Here is a 16,161-nt window from a genome sequence, read left to right as displayed (position 1 = left end):
TCTTCCCTATGTTTTGTAAAGGTTTGAAATTAAGACGTGTAAAACTGTTGGAAGTCGCTAAGTGCACTCATTCTCGATTACTGGATGAATATAGTCTGTGTATTCGCGCGCAGTGAGTTACGCTGCCTCGAGACACATACACAGTTTCTAACTGTAATTCCTTCTGTGTTAGAACTTTAACGTGAAATTATTCGTCTTAAAGAGTAGATTAGGACCCATTTTAAATTTTTAAATTCGGTCAGTGGTTGTGCGTAATACTGAAAGTAAATTTCTGCTGCCCCTGGAAGCCGTTAGATAGGCCACCTGCAGCTGGAACCGAGTGCCACGATCAGTCGTTAAATAATATACAGGTAGCTTATTAGGGCATCAGTCTTCCTTCTGTGTAATATTTTAAATTTTTTTTGAGCTGTGGTCTGCAGTCCTCACAGACCCTATTCCATATAAAGGTCGTTCAAAAATCCAGCGCCCAAGCTAATAGGGATAATTATGGAGACAAAAACAAACCTACTTCGCAACGCAACCCAGTGTCGGAAACGCATGTTCTTGGAGTACTGAGTGTGCAGGAGATTGAGAATAACATGTTATTAAATATTTCCAGTTGCTTTATTGTTCTGTATTTGTGTGGCTGCTGCAAGAATTCTGGCAACCAGTTCCTTCTCTGAGTCAACAAGGGCAGAGTACATTTCGGCTTTCATGTGGCCCCGAAGAGAGAAGTCTTATGGGGTGAGGTCCGGGCAGCTTGCAGGCCTATGTACAGCTTCTCCTCTGCCTATCCTGCACTGCAGCTGTCAGGCAGGCGCTAGCGGCCGTCACGAAATACGCACCTCATGGTACCCTGAGTTAACGGTAATTTCAAATGTTAGTAAAAATTCCGAAGAAAAATATTATACATCCCTATATTTAGTCTACAGTATGATGGCGCAGTTGCTAAAAGGAAATTTGTGCCACCTGCTACGAAAACAAAAAAATAAATTAACGTTTCAAGAAATTTTGAAGAAAAAATTTTTTTTTACTTCAGCCTGTGGAAAGAACAGACTGACTGTCATATTTGGACTGATAGTAATATATGGACCTTCTCAAAGTTTATAGATGCATGTGATACATATTTTAGAGTGAGAACATAAAAGTATTGTGAGATAGAAATTAAGAGCCAGAGTACGTCTGTAGCCGCACAATTCTCTGGTGGCTTCGTTGCTGCTACTGGACGGTTGCCAGAAGGGTCCGTGAGACAGGACTGTGTGCCAGCACAGTAGCCGTGTGCATCTCACTCACCCCTTCCGTTAAAACGGAGAGTTTGCAATGGTACACACAACATAGACAATGGACACAAAGTCAGTGGGCTAATGTTGTCTCCACGGATGAATCCGGCTTCAGTCTACAATCCGATTCTCCGCGGGTCTTCATATGGAGCGAACATAGGACACAATACCATCCCCGAAACACCAGGGAAAGGGTCATATATGTTGGTGAAGGTGTACTGCTGAGTTGGGCAGGGATCACGCACGATACCCGCGCACCACTCCGTGTGTTTGACACTGGTTCCGTGAATGCCCAGAGGTACAGACAGGAGAGCATAGAGCCCTATGTTCAACCTTTCAGAGGTGCTGTTGGCCCTCATTTCATGTTTATGGACGCCAACGCAAGACCACACAGGGCCCAAACGGTTAATGAATGTCTGCAAAGCGAGGATGATCACCACATGGCTTGGGCCGCGTTAATCACTACATCTGAATCCTATTGAAAGTGATTGGGATGATCTTGGGAGGGAAGTTGCAACACGCTATCCCTCCCTCCCACCCAGAACCATTGTTGAGTTAAAAACCGCTGTGGAGGAGACACTCCTGAACTCACTTGTCAACAATATGTTCACTGCATGCTGTTTGTCTGCCCCAGGTGACCACAAACCGTACTAGTAAAGTTTTCACAGCCATTTTGGAACCTTTGATTTAGACCACATTGGACTCATGGCCATTACTTATGCTAATCAGTGGCGTTTGATGATGATGATGATGATGATGATGTTTGGTTTGTGGGGCGCTCAATAGCAGTCATCAGTGCCCGTGCAAAGTCCCAACTTTTTCTCAGTCCAATTTCTTACACAATTCAATCTAGCTACTGTCACGAATGATGATGATGATGATGATGATGGTGGTGGTGGTGGTGGTGGTGGTGGTGGTGAAATGAGAACGCCAGTAACACACAGTCCCCGGGCAGAGAAAATCCCCACCCGGCCGAGAACCGAGCCTGGGACCCCATGATCCAGAGGCAGCAACGCTAGCCACTAGGCCACGAGCCGCGGACATCAATGGCGTTTGAATTGTTGTTTTGTACAAATGACTGTCCCACAGTAAACTACATCCACACCTATTTTCATATATATCTCTCCAGGATTTCCTTAGTTTTGTCCACCAGTGTAGTTGGACACAGTAATACGAGGAAGCCTAAGTTTCAGAATCGTAGCTGCTATTAAGTTCTAAGTTCTCCTCATAACTGGAGTTCTGTTTTTGTTTTCCTCTGCAGATGGCAAGTACCTGCTGGCCTGTACGCGGGATGACAGCCTCAAGCTGCTGGACCTGCGAATGAACCAGGTGGTCACAACGTTCACGTAAGTGTCCTCTCTCATTTATCTTCACCTTCTTTCTTCTCCTTGTTTCCTAACTTTCCAGGCTCTCTCTCTCTCTCTCTCTCTCTCTCTCTCTCTCTCTCTCTCTCTCTCTGCCGGTGTGGACGAGCGGTTCTAGGCGCTACAGTCTGGAATCGCGCGACTGCTACGGCGCAGGTTCGAATCCTGCCTCGCGCATGAATGTGTGTGATGTTCTTAGGTCAGTTAGGTTTAAGTAGTTCTAAGTTCTATGGGACTGATGACCTCAGCAGTTAAGTCCCATAGTGCTCAGAGCCATTTGAACCATTCTCTCTCTCTCTCTCTCTCTCTCTCTCTCTCTCTCTCTCCCTCCCTCTCCCTCTCCCTCTCTTCTTTTTTACTTTCTCTAAAGCAGCCTTACAAGTGTCATATTTTGACATTAAGAAATACAATGAAACACCGATTTCCAATATCCACACCAAATTACTCTTCTGCCGTGTCTCGGATATTTGCATGTGCCACTTTAGTATGAACGCTTGGCTACGACCATGGATATTCGTAATTCATCCTGGAAAAAATTCATACACTTACCTCTTACCGTATGGAGAAGATTAGGATAGGAATGAACTCAAGATGGGGTGGAGATTGTAATGCCTTTATTGATAGTAAATCGGTTTTCCCTCGGGGTTGGAATATGTGGAGAAGTTTATCGGTCAGGTCCAGTTCTGCAGTTTAGTCAGTGTTGAAGTAATAAATAATAATTATTAATCACCCTGAGAATCCTGCTTCCTCTGATCACATACACTATGTCATCAAAAGTATCCGGATATCCCCCAAAACATACATTTTTTTACGTTAGGTGCATTGTGCTGCTACCTACTGCCAGGTACTCCATATCAGAGACCTCAGTAATCATTAGACATCGTGAAAGACGAGAATGAGACGCTCCGCGGAACTCACAGACTTGGAACGTGGTCAGCTGATTAGGTGTCACTTGTGTCATACGTCTGTACGCGAGATTTCCACACTCCTAAACATCCTTAGGTCCACTGTTTCCAAATGTGATAGTGAAGTGGAAACATGAAAGGACACGTACAGCACAAAAGCGTACAGGCCGACCTCGTCTGTTGAATTACAGAGACCGCCGACTGTTGAAGAGGATCGTAATGTGTAGCAGGTAGACATTTATCCAGACTATCACACAGGAATTCCAAACTGCATCAGGATCTACTGCAAGTACTATGACAGTTGGGCGGGAGATGAGAAAACTTGTATTTCATGGTCGGGCGGCTGCTCATAAGCCACACATCACACTAGTAAATGCCGAAGAAGCTTAAACATTGAACGACTGAACACTGGAAAAACGTTGTGTGGAGTGACGAATCACGGTACACAGTGTGGCGATCCGATGGCAGGGGTGGGTATGGTGAATGCCCGGTGAATGTCATCTGCCAGCAAGTGTAGTGCCAACAGTAAAATTCGGAGGCAGTGGTGTTATGGTATGGTTGTGTTTTTCATGGAGGGGGCTTGCACCCCTTTTTGTTTTGCGTGCAACTATCACAGAAAAGGCCTACATTGATTTTTTAAGTACCTTCTTGTTTCCCACGGTTGAAGAGCAATGCGGGGATGGCGGCTGCATCTTTCTCCACGATCGAGCACCTGTTCGTAATGCACGGCCTGTGGCGGATTGGTTACACGACAATAACACTCCTGTAATGGCCTGGCCTGCACAGAGTCCTGACGTGAATCCTATGGAACACCTTTGGGACGTTTTGGAACGCCGACTTCGTGCCAGGCCTCACCGAGCGACATCGATACCTCTCCTCAGTGCAGCAATCTGTGAGGAATGGGCTGCCATTCCCCAAGAAACGCCTGCGAGAGTGCAAGCTGTCATCAAGGCTAATGGGGTGCCAACACTATATTGAATTCTAGTGTTACCGATGGAGGACGCCACGAACTTGTAAGACATTTTCAGCCAGGTGTCCGGGTACTTTTGATCACATTGTGAAACTCTTGAACTGATGAACTAGTACATATGACTGAACGAAATAAACACCAATTTTCAACCATTTCTATAATGGTGCGGCAGTACGACCTAACAAAAGAACACCCAAAATTAATTGGGTGACCCCCATTGTCTGAGTTACAATGAAAATGAAACGAAGCAAGAAGTAAAACAGCTACAGATATTGTTGCTCGACATCGTTAATACAAGACCTCACACTGCAGTTTACACTACAAGCACGATGAGGAGACTACGGATCCCTGACTACCAGGACCCCTGATTTGTCAGGCATAGAACATATCAGCCGTACAAAGGGAAGACGTATACTTTCCCACCAATCCTCAGCTCTCAATTTTCATGAACGGACACCATGTGTGTTTCTGGAATGGCAAGAAATTAGCTTCCATGCCACAACGAATATAATAGTGTATTATTTCCCTATGGCATCATACCTCACACTGATGTTGATGGATATCGGTTCCAAACGGAAAGAAGTGTAATCATTTAATATTAATTTTGTAATATATATCTCCGCAAAGTTTAATAAATTTAGGACTATCGCCTCATGAAGTAACGATTTCCATGTCCGTCACTGTAAGTGGAGTGATAATTGTACTGATGTACTAAATTCTGAAGAATTCTACGTAACCAGCTTAGCGCCCACTGTTTTGCTTTCGTGAACTGTGTGGTCTGCAGAAATTTTTTTGTTTTTTTCCGTTAATCGAATTTTTAAGTTGTTGACAAATTGCAAATATTCTAAGGTTTTCATGCTAATGATGGCCATAGGGACCATAGTCTTTAGCGAATATACTTCTGATGAAAAAGTGATTCTGGTAGTTGGTGGCCAAGGTTTTTGTTATCATGCCTTTTGCGTTCTTGTGGTAATATTTCCGTAGAAACTTTCATGCCTCATCAAATCTTTTTATTTCGAACCGAGAAGTGAAATACCAGTTTTATAGATGTAGGTTTAAGAATTTCTTAATATAACGAAATAATTTGCGAAAATTTTTCGTCCTCTACTGCACCCTCTTAGCAATTGAATTTCCAAAAACACTGAAGCACGTATTTTTTATTTCTAACCAAAAAATGAGATACCAGTTTTCATAGATGTAGCTTTCAAAATATTTTAATTATTACTTCATAATTATTTATTTTAAAAAAAAGATTTCACCCACTATTTTACCCGCTTAGTGGTTGAATTTCCAAAAATACTGAAACACGTATTTTTTATTTTTTACTGAGAAAACAAACATCAGTTTTCATAATTCTAGCTTCATAATTGCCGCAGTAGCAACATAGTTTCAATAAAGCGTTTCATCTCCTGCTTCTCCCTTATAGGGGTGGAATTTCTAAAAATCATTTCTTAAACGACGGGAATAGTGTAAGATCAAAACCCCCTGCAAATTTCAAGCTTCTATCCTTAGAGGTTTGGCCTGGGCGTCAGCTAATGTGTCTGCTCGCTCTTTTCTTCGTTAGCGTATCACAGCACAAATTACTGCCAGTTATTAATTACTGCAAAAAATTAACTCACACATCAAATTAACGGTCCAGCTCATCTGCAGATTGCGGCGCTGCATGCGACCAATCAACCAGCGTTGTTTGTTGTTTACATTATCGGTAATTGTGTAGCAATTATATTTAAGAGATTACGTTATTAGCTTCAATAAACAATGACTATACTAGCATTATAATTAAGATTACATGCGTGGGTGGTTGGGAGGACCATACAGATCTAGCACTGTTTCTAGTGCGCACTGTGCGTGGAAGATGGTGCAGCAGGAATGATGGAAATGAGGGATCGATGAAGAGCTGCATCGTGAGGTGGCACTGGGAACTGAAAGTACGAACATTTTACACAGTTACGACGAAAATGTCAATAACAATACGTTGAACGCTTGCACATATTCGAAATCAGTTCGAAATCTGTGTGCGCATGCAAAGATTAGACAACATGACACTAGCTCAGAGGAAATTGCGAAAATATGGATAAGAAGATCTCAAGAAAAAGACGAAGGTTCTCTATGTAAAGAAATTACCTGGGACCAAGATCAAGCCTCTTCAGAGAAGAGTGAAAAATTCTCGCTGTGCCAGTGAGTGCGTTTGCTGTCGGCCACCTTTATTCTACACGCATAAAATTTGGTAACGGTACCCCTCAGCTGCTAGATACTTGTCTGACTTGGTGGTACGTACCGACGAATAAGTTATTTGTTCGGGTGGGCATGCAGACTGTTATTATGGAGACCTGATAATACCCGATACGGCCTAAATCACATTGTTATCACAACACTTAGCAGAAGGATAAGCTTCTTATTCCCCACGCACTCCTCGTACTCGTCCATTCCACGTGATGCTTGCGTTCTACCAAACATGGTGATGGGTAGAATCGAGAACTCTCGTTTCGAGAACCAGTGTGAATGGAATACACATCTGGAGAGCCGACAATTTTACGAGTACAGCCTGTCTGCTAGTCGCTCCATGTACCTCTGCTACGAACCCGGTAGTAAGTACTTGGAAAGTACTCTTTCCAAACAGTAAGTGATATTTGTACCAAGGTTGGTTGAAATCAATCCAGTGATTTAGAAGGAGATGTTGAACGTACATACATACACACACTTTTACATGTACATATTATCAAAGCATTCCTGGAGCAACGAGTGCTCCAGCACTTAGAATGTGTACTTAACTGTTCAAGAAAAATAAAGCAAAACTATTTACTGTAACTACAAACTGTTTTGCATTCAGACTACTGTTGATTGTCCCGTCTCATTATAAATTATGCACTTCACTGAAAATCTTTCCGACGTGATTTTTTTTTCTGAAAATGAAGTAACCGCCATGTCATCAGGAAAGATTTCACCGAGCGAGATAGTGCAGTAATTAGCATACTGGATTCGCTTTCGGGAGGACGACGTTTCAGATCTCCGTCTGGATATCCAGATTTAGGTTTCCCGTCATTTCCCTCAGTCGCCCCCAGGCAAATGCCGGGATGGTTCCTTTGTAAAGGATATGGTCGATTTTTCTCCCCATCCTTACGTATCCCGAGCTTCGTGCTCTGTCACTAAAGCACGTCGTAGACGATGGAATATTAAACTCCAGCCGCGCGGGATTAGCCGAGCGGTCTCAGACGCTGCAGTCATGGACTGTGCGGCTGGTCCCGACGGAGGTTCGAGTCCCCCCTCGGGCATGGGTGTGTGTGTTTGTTCTTAGGATAATTTAGGTTAAGTAGTGTGTAAGCTTAGGGACTGATGACCTTAGCAGTTAAGTCCCATAAGATTTCACACACATTTGAACATTTTTAAACTCCAAATATTTCTTCCTCCTAGTTCAACTCGTTACTGATTAGTACAACCGGCTAGAATTAATATACACATGTAGCAATAACAACTGTTTGTTTGTTGACTGTGAACACAACTCTCTGCTGTCTCTGGGAACGAATGTCCACACGACTTGAATACTACTGTAACGTTAGTCTTTGACAGTTGCAACACATCGAGTTACGAACTCACGTGACGTGCTGTGACGAGCGCTTGGGCGGCCGCGCAAGCCCGGAAACAAAGGATGAGTCGAGAAGTCATTAATGAATATGAAATTATGTGAAAAATTCGGAATCTTTTGCTGAGGAACAAACAACTGCTGTACCCACAGTTTGCATATCAATTTTATTTCAAAGTATTCAATGATTCAATCGCGAATTAAGACACATAAATAATTAGAGAAACGAAAGAAATTCTGTAATAATAATTCCATATGTACAGGGGAAGTAAAATTTGTAAACAGGCTTCGGATGCTGTTATTCTGAGGGGAATTAATAAATTGGTCAGTATGGTGGCGGCAGTCAAAAAGATTCAAGTTCCAACGGAGGGTCTTCATGGTCTTGAAGCGCGCACGGATACAGAAAAGCCCGCCGTCCCAACGGGCGAGACTGCGCCAGTTTAGGAAACCTCTGGTGCAAAAAGGAAGCGACGGGTTCAATGGCCCAGCAGGCGACAGGTAGCGGCTTGACCATCTAGCAAGTTGGCACCAGAACTACTTTTTTCAGACGTAGGCACACAAGTGTGAGGTGCCGACCAGCTAACTAAATCCTGAGCATCGCCGCTCCGGCCCATTCTGCAACATCTTCTTGGAACGCCACAAGCTGCCGTCTCGCCCGCGACTGTGCCTTGTCGATAGATACGCTCCGTCGTGCTGCGGAAAAGTTTAACGGTTCGTTACTTCGAACACAGTCTAGTAATGATACCCCGAACCGATCGCCGTTTCGGTCGTTTGGCGATCGCGAGTATTTCGCGTTGCTGCGGGAGGGCATCAGCGTCAGCCATGCGGTAAGGTTCAGCGAAATCTACCACCCCCTTTCTGTTGCCGAAACCTAATTCTCTTTGTTCAGTATTCCCACTCCGAACTGTTTGCGTACTTGCTTAGTTACAGGTCATAGCTCTCTCTGTGTGTCATTCTGTGACTGTGTCTATGGCAGTGGAGGCTGTCTTGTGAGTGTATCTATGGCAGTGGAGGGTGTCTTCAGTCAACAGTGCGTTGTTCTTTGGTAATTTCAGAACATACATCTTTGTGAAACTTCCTTGAAAGTTAAAACTGTGTGCCCGACCGAGACCCGAACTTGGGACCTTTGCCTTTCGCGGGCAAGTACTCTACCAACTGAGCTACCCAAGCACTACTCACGACCCGTCTCGACAGCTTCAATTCTGTCAGTACCTCGTCTCCTATCTTCCAAACTTCACAGAAGCTCTCTTGCGAAGCTTGCAGAGCTAGCATTCCTGGAAAAAAGGGTATAGGGGAGACATGCTTAGCAACAGCCTGGGGGATGTTTCCAGAATGAAATTTTCACTCTTCAGCGAAGTGTGCGCACATATGAAACTTTCTGGAAGGTTAAAACTGTGTGCCGGACCTAGACTCGAACTCTGGACCTTTTCTTTTTCGGGCAAGTGCTCTACCAACTTAGCTACCCAAGCATTCCCCAAGCTGTGGCTAAACCATGTCTTTGCAATATCCTTTCTTCCAGGAATACTAGTTTTGCACGGTTCGCAAGAGAGCTTCTGTGAAGTTTGGAAGGTAGGAGACGAGGTGCTCGCAGAATTTAAGCTGAGGACGCTTCGCGAGTCATGCTTGGGTAGCTAGGTTGGCAGATCAATTTCCCGCGAAGTGCAAAGGTCCCGCGTTCGAGTCTGGGTCCAGCATACAGTTTTAACCTTCCAGGAAATTCCATATCACCGCACTTTCCGCTGCAGAGTGAAAATTTCATTCTGGGAATCTCTTTCTGTTAGTTTCTAAACATTTTATTTGTGTCCCGACTTCTACCACCTTTCCTCAGTTATGCATTCAAATCAATGGCTCCCTGCAAGTAGGGCGTCCACGCCTTCCCACCGTCTCATACCGGGTAGAATAATAACATGAGAGCCGGCTGGCGTACCAGTGTTTAGCTCGCCCGCTCAGTGGGGCAAGCTCTTTTTATTCAGGCAGCCGGGATACGAAAACTATGGCAGTCAGTATAGGTAATGTAGCACACAATGCATAGCAGATGCTTACCATGACGAAGTCTACAGCCATTATCGTGGGCGATGGGTAGGGAGGTGTCGTGGATGAGTAACGACACGGTCTCACGAGGCTGTGAGCTCGTGGGCAATCAAGGCGCAGGTCCAGGTAAGTGGAGCCCTCAGAAGCCTCTGATGGACGTCCAGCGGCTGGAGTTCACGACGAGGGCGAGAAAGCAATGTCCGCCGGGCAGCAGCTGCAGTGGCAAGCGTTGAGTCCCTAAAGTAGAGTAGGGAGGATTCATGGGCGGTCTGGAGTCCGGCGTATGACTGGCCACCGAACGATCCGCTATCTTCTCTTTCTGGGGTGGGGGGGGGGGGGGGTGAAGGATGTTTGGCAGTGTTTACTGCAACAGTAGTGTGAATTACAGTTCATTTATTTCTTCAGTGTACTGGTGTGTCGTCCCGTGAGTGGTAGTAACATTGGACAGTAGGGTCTTAGTAATGTTCTTGTATTTTCAACATTGCAGCACAGTCTGCAATCGTGATAATCTAATATATAAGAAATTATCAGCCTCGATTGCGGTAATGAGACCAACATTTCCCTAGGTTTCAGCCCAAATAATTGAGCCTTCTTCAAAAGATATACCTGAATCTATAATTTGTCTAAGAGGGCATGGTATAGAAATAAAACTAAAACAGCCAGATTAGGCGTAGCCACATTTAAAAAATGCGGTACATAAGTACTAAGTCAACACCAAGACTTAACGTAAGCTCTGGCGTGCGCCTCGTCTCCATGGACGCCATGCGGTGGGCCTCGGGAACTCACGTGGAACTAAGCAGGACTAGACAACGCGCTACGAATCAACATGGCAGGGAACATCGCCAATGTCTGACTGAGACCATGACTGTCAAAGATAAAAGACCAACGCAATTATATCTGAAAACAAATAACTTATAGAAAGGTTGAAAATCTTAAACATAAAGCCTCTGCACCACGTTACGACTAAAATGTAACAAACTGTGTCTGGATTTATATGAGTTCGAGCACACTACCCCGACGTACACTATTAGAATATATCGGCCCTTTCACAACGAATGCTGCATAACGCACCCATCGTTATTAATTAAACATGACATAGGACATAGAACAGCGAAACTGTAGTATGTAAACGCCATAATGCAATAATCTCGGTTAGCCTGTACACCTGGCATATAAGTGGTTACTAGCCCACGAGCGATGAAATGGAGCCTCAGGTGACAAGATGAAGTTTAGCTGGTCCGCCTCGGCCTTTCGGGATTTAATTCCGTTTATATTTATTTGTAGTTGCAATCCAGAGACGACTTCATCCTTGTCCATTTATGGCATGCACGTGGGCATATTAGTAGCTATCTTTTTTTTCTTTTTAATTGTTCCCTGTGAAGAACATGCCTTTTCCCACGTCAAGTGTCCATAAAATTTTCCTGTGTGTCTTTTCGGGTCAAGGACGTTTTATCATATCATATATCTATTTAATAATAGCCTTTAATATAAGAGGCATAATTCTCTTTTGTAGCGCGTAGTGAAATTGACCTCTGTCGGTCGATGGAGTATAAGGGCGATGAAAGGTCGCTGCACGACCGTTCATACAACTACCATACCTTTTGCACATAAAACATAATTTGAAGTATGCTGGTCATTAGCTATTACACGGCGATCAAGTGGCGATGTTCGTTCACTCATACGTTATTTGTAGTAATAAGATAAAAAATTAATCTTGATAATATTCTTCATTCAGTGCGTGTCAGCAATAAGAAATATATCTACACCTGATAAAAAAACCTACTAGACGATATGTGTACAGGTTAACCGAGATTATTGCATTATGGCGTTTACATACTACAGTATCGCTGTTTTTATGTCGTATGTCATCTTTCATTAATAACGATGGGTGCGTTATGCAGCTTTCGTTGTGAAAGGGCCGGTATATCCTAATAGTGTAAGTAGGGGTAGTGTGTTCGAACTTACATAAAAAAATGTGTGTGAAATCTTATGGGACTTAACTGCTAAGGTCATCAGTCCCTAAGCTTACACACTACTTAACCTAAATTACCCTAAGGACAACCACACACACCCATGCCCGAGGGAGGACTCGAACCTCCGCCGGAATCAGCCGCACAGTCCATGCCTGCAGCGCCTTGACCGCTCGGCTAATCCCACGCGGCGAACTTATATAAATCCAGGCACAGTTTGTTACACTTTAGTCATAACCTGGTGCAGAGGCTTTATGTTTAAGATTTTCAACCTTTCTATAAGTTATTTCTTTTAAGATATAACTGCGTTGGTCTTTTATCTTTGACAGCCATGGTCTCAGTCAGACATTCGCAATGTTCCCCGCCATGTTGATTCGCAGCGTGTTATCTGGTCCTGCTTTGTTCCACGTGAGTTCCCGAGGCCCACCGCACGGCGTCCATGGAGACGAGGCTCACGCCAGAGCTTAAGTCAAGTCTTGGTGTTGACTTAGTACTTATGTACCGCATTTTTTAAATGTGGCTACGCCTACTCTGGCCGTTTTAGTTTTATTTCTAGGCCATGCCCTCTTAGACAGATTATAGATTCAGGTATATCTTTTGAAGAAGGCTCAATTATTTGGGCTGAAACCTAGGTAAAGGTTGGTTTCATTACCGCAATCGATTCTGATAGTTTCTTATATATTTGTAGTGTGCCTTACTATGTGTCAAGTAAGGCCATGAGCTGTCGAAAGTGGTCTCTGTCGTCATGTCTTCCGCCAAGGCGGCGGATGAGCGGGGAAGGGGATTCCGTTGTCTTTTCACATGTCCTGCAGGCGTGATTTTGGAAGCCAGCAAGGACTTCCATTTCTTGTGTTGCATCGTGCAGGGGTTGGGCTAGAAACCGTAGGGTACTTGAAGTATACTCCGTAGGGCGTCGTCTTACATCTGCTAGATAGAGCGTAGCTGGTAGTTAGCTGCAGTGCCCCTTGCCTCATGTGCATAATATCCATGATTGGGCGGACACAAGCCCGAGAGAGTGTGAAGCCACAGTCGACTGGCAAGGCGGATACTCCTTGCAGGAGTGCGCCAAGTCGTTGCTGCACCTTCCGTTTAACATCGCGCACATGCTTTTTCCAACTGAGCATAGGTTCAAGGGTGACGCCCAACGTACACTACTGGTCATTAAGATTTCTACACCAAGAAGAAATGCAGATGATAAACCGGTATTAATTGGAAAAATATACTATACTAGAACTGACATGACATTACATTTTCACGCAATTTGGGTGCATAGAATCTGAGAAATCAGTACCCAGAACAACCACCTCTGGCCCTAATAACGGCCTTGATACGCCTGGACGTTGAGTCAAACATAGCTTGGATGGCGTGTACAGGTACAGCTGCCCATGCAGCTTCAACACGGTACCACAGTTTATCAAGAGTAGTGACTGGCGTATTGTGATGATCCAGTTGCTCGGCCACCATTGACCAGACGTTTTCAGTTGCTGAGAGACCTGGAGAATGTGCTGGCCAGGGCAGCAGTCGACCATTTTCTGTGTACAGAAATGCCCGTACAGTACCTGCAACATGCGGTCGTCATTATCCTGCTGAAATGTAGGGTTTCGCAGGGATCGAATGAAGGGTGGAGCCAAAAGTTGTAACGCATCTGAAATGTAACGTCCACTGTTCAAAGTGCCGTCAATGCGAACAAGAGGTTACCGAGACGTGTAACCAATGGCACCCCATACCATTACGCCGGGTGATACGCGAGTATGGCGGTGACGAATACACGCTTCCAATGTGCGTTCACCGCGATGTCGCCAAACACGGATGCGACCATCATGATGCTGTAAACAGAACCTGGATTCATCCGAAAAAATGACGTTTTGCCCTTCGTGCACCCAGGTTCGTCGTCGAGTACACCATCGCAGGCGCTCCTGTGTGTGATGCAGCGTCAAGGGCAACCACAGTCATGGTCTCCGAGTTGATAGTCCATGCTGCTGCAAACGTTGTCGAACTATTCGTGCAGATGGTTGTAGTCTTGCAAACGTCCCCATCTGTTGACTCAGGGATCGAGAAGTGGCTGCACGATCCGTTACAGCCATGCGGATAAGATGCCTGTCATCTCGACTGCAAGTGATACGAGGCCGTTGGGATCCAGCGCGGCCTTCCGTATTACCCTCCTGAACCCATCGATTCCATATTCTGCTAACAGTAATTGGATCTCGACCAACGCGAGCAGCAATGTCACGATACGATGAACCGCAATCGCGACAGGCTACAATCCGATCTTCATCAAAGTCGGAAACGTGATGGTACGCATATTTCTCCTCCTTACACGAGGCATCACAACAACGTTTCACCAGGCAACGTTGGTCAACTGCTGTTTGTGTATGAGAAATTGGTTGGAAACTTTCCTGATGTCAGCACGTTGTAGGTGTCGCCACCGACGCCAACCTTGTATGAATGCACTGAAGAGCTAATCATTTGCATATCACAGCATCTTCTTCCTGTCGGTTAAATTTCGCGTCTGTAGCACGTCGTCTTCGTGGTGTAGCAATTTTAATGGCCAGTATTGTATTTTGCAGCATCAGCCTGTTGTATAGCCTCGCTGAAGAGCTGTAGTTGCGGCATCACTGGACGACGTCTCTTGGTGAACAGTACAGCTTGGCTCTTACTCTCATTGAAGCCTATCCTCCACTTGGCTGCCCATCCCTAGGTGTGAACATACTTCCTGCAGTAGTCGATGTATGACCTTTTTTTTTTTTTTTTTTTTTTGTCATCAGTCTACTGACTGGTTTGATGCGGCCCGCCACGAATTCCTTTCTTGTGATAACCTCTTCATCTCAGAGTAGCACTTTCAACCTACGTCCTCAATTACTTGTTTGACATATTCCAATCTCTGTCTTCTTCTACAGTTTTTGCCCTCTACAGCTCTCTCTAGTACCATGGAAGTCATTCCCTCATGTCTTAGCAGATGTCCTGTCCCTTCTCCTTATCAGTGTTTTCCACATATTCCTTTCCTCTCCGATTCTGCAAAAAAAAGAACCTCCTCATTCCTTACCTTATCAGTCCACCTAATTTTCAACATTCGTCTATAGCACCACATCTCAAATGCTTCGATTCTCTTCTGTTCCGGTTTTCCCACAGTCCATGTTTCACTACCATACAATGCTGTACTCCAGACGTACATCCTCAGAATTTTCTTCCTCAAATTAAGGCCGGTATTTGATATTAGTAGACTTCTCTTGGCCAGAAATGCCTTTTTTGCCATAGCGAGTCTGCTTTTGATGTCCTCCTTGCTCCGTCCGTCATTGGTTATTTTACTGCCTAGGTAGCAGAATTCCTTAACTTCATTGACTTCGTGACCATCAATCCTGATGTTAAGTTTCTCGCTGTTCTCATTTCTACTACTTCTCATTACCTTCGTCTTTCTCCGATTCACTCTCAAACCATACTGTGTACTCATTAGACTGTTCATTGCGTTCAGCAGATCATTTAACTCTTCTTCACTTTCACTCAGGATAGCAGTGTCATCAGCGAATCGTATCATTGATATCCTTTCACCTTGTGTTTTAATTCCACTCCTGAACCTTTCTTTTATATCCGTCATTGCTTCCTCGATGTACAGGTTGAAGAGTAGGGGCGAAAGGCTACAGCCTTGTCTTACACCCTTCTTAATACGAGCACTTCGTTCTTGATCGTCCACTCTTATTATTCCCTCTTGGTTGTTGTACATATTGTATATGACCCGTCTCTCCATATAGCTTACCCCTACTTTTTTCAGAATCTCGAACAGCTTGCACCATTTTATATTGTCGAACGCTTTTTCCAGGTCGACAAATCCTATGAAATTGTCCTGATTTTTCTTTAGCCTTGCTTCCATTATTAGCCGTAACGTCAGAATTGCCTCTCTCGTCCCTTTACTTTTCCTAAAGCCAAACTTATCGTCACCTAGCGCATTCTCAATTTTCTTTTCCATTCTTCTGTATATTATTCTTGTAAGCAGCTTCGATGCATGAGCTGTTAAGGTGATTGTGCGATAATTCTCGCACTTGTCAACTCTTGCCGTCTTCGGAATTGTGTGGATGATGCTTTTCCGA

General features: G+C 44.5%; 1 protein-coding gene across 1 annotated transcript in view; it reads left to right on the top strand.

Annotated features, from left to right (window-relative positions):
- The window catches only part of LOC124619517 (autophagy-related protein 16-1-like), a 127,100-nt gene that overhangs the window by 85,831 nt on the left and 25,108 nt on the right, over positions 1–16,161 (top strand). Inside the window, exon 3 of the mRNA XM_047145963.1 lies at positions 2,521–2,605. Coding sequence (XP_047001919.1) covers positions 2,521–2,605 — 85 coding nt within the window. The remainder of the gene's footprint in view (positions 1–2,520; positions 2,606–16,161) is intronic.

This window comes from Schistocerca americana, chromosome 6 (genome assembly GCF_021461395.2).
Source record: "Schistocerca americana isolate TAMUIC-IGC-003095 chromosome 6, iqSchAmer2.1, whole genome shotgun sequence".
NCBI lineage: Eukaryota > Metazoa > Arthropoda > Insecta > Orthoptera > Acrididae > Schistocerca > Schistocerca americana.
The sequence above is the reverse complement of the archived record's forward strand: the minus strand, read 5'-3'. Positions and strand labels throughout refer to the sequence as shown.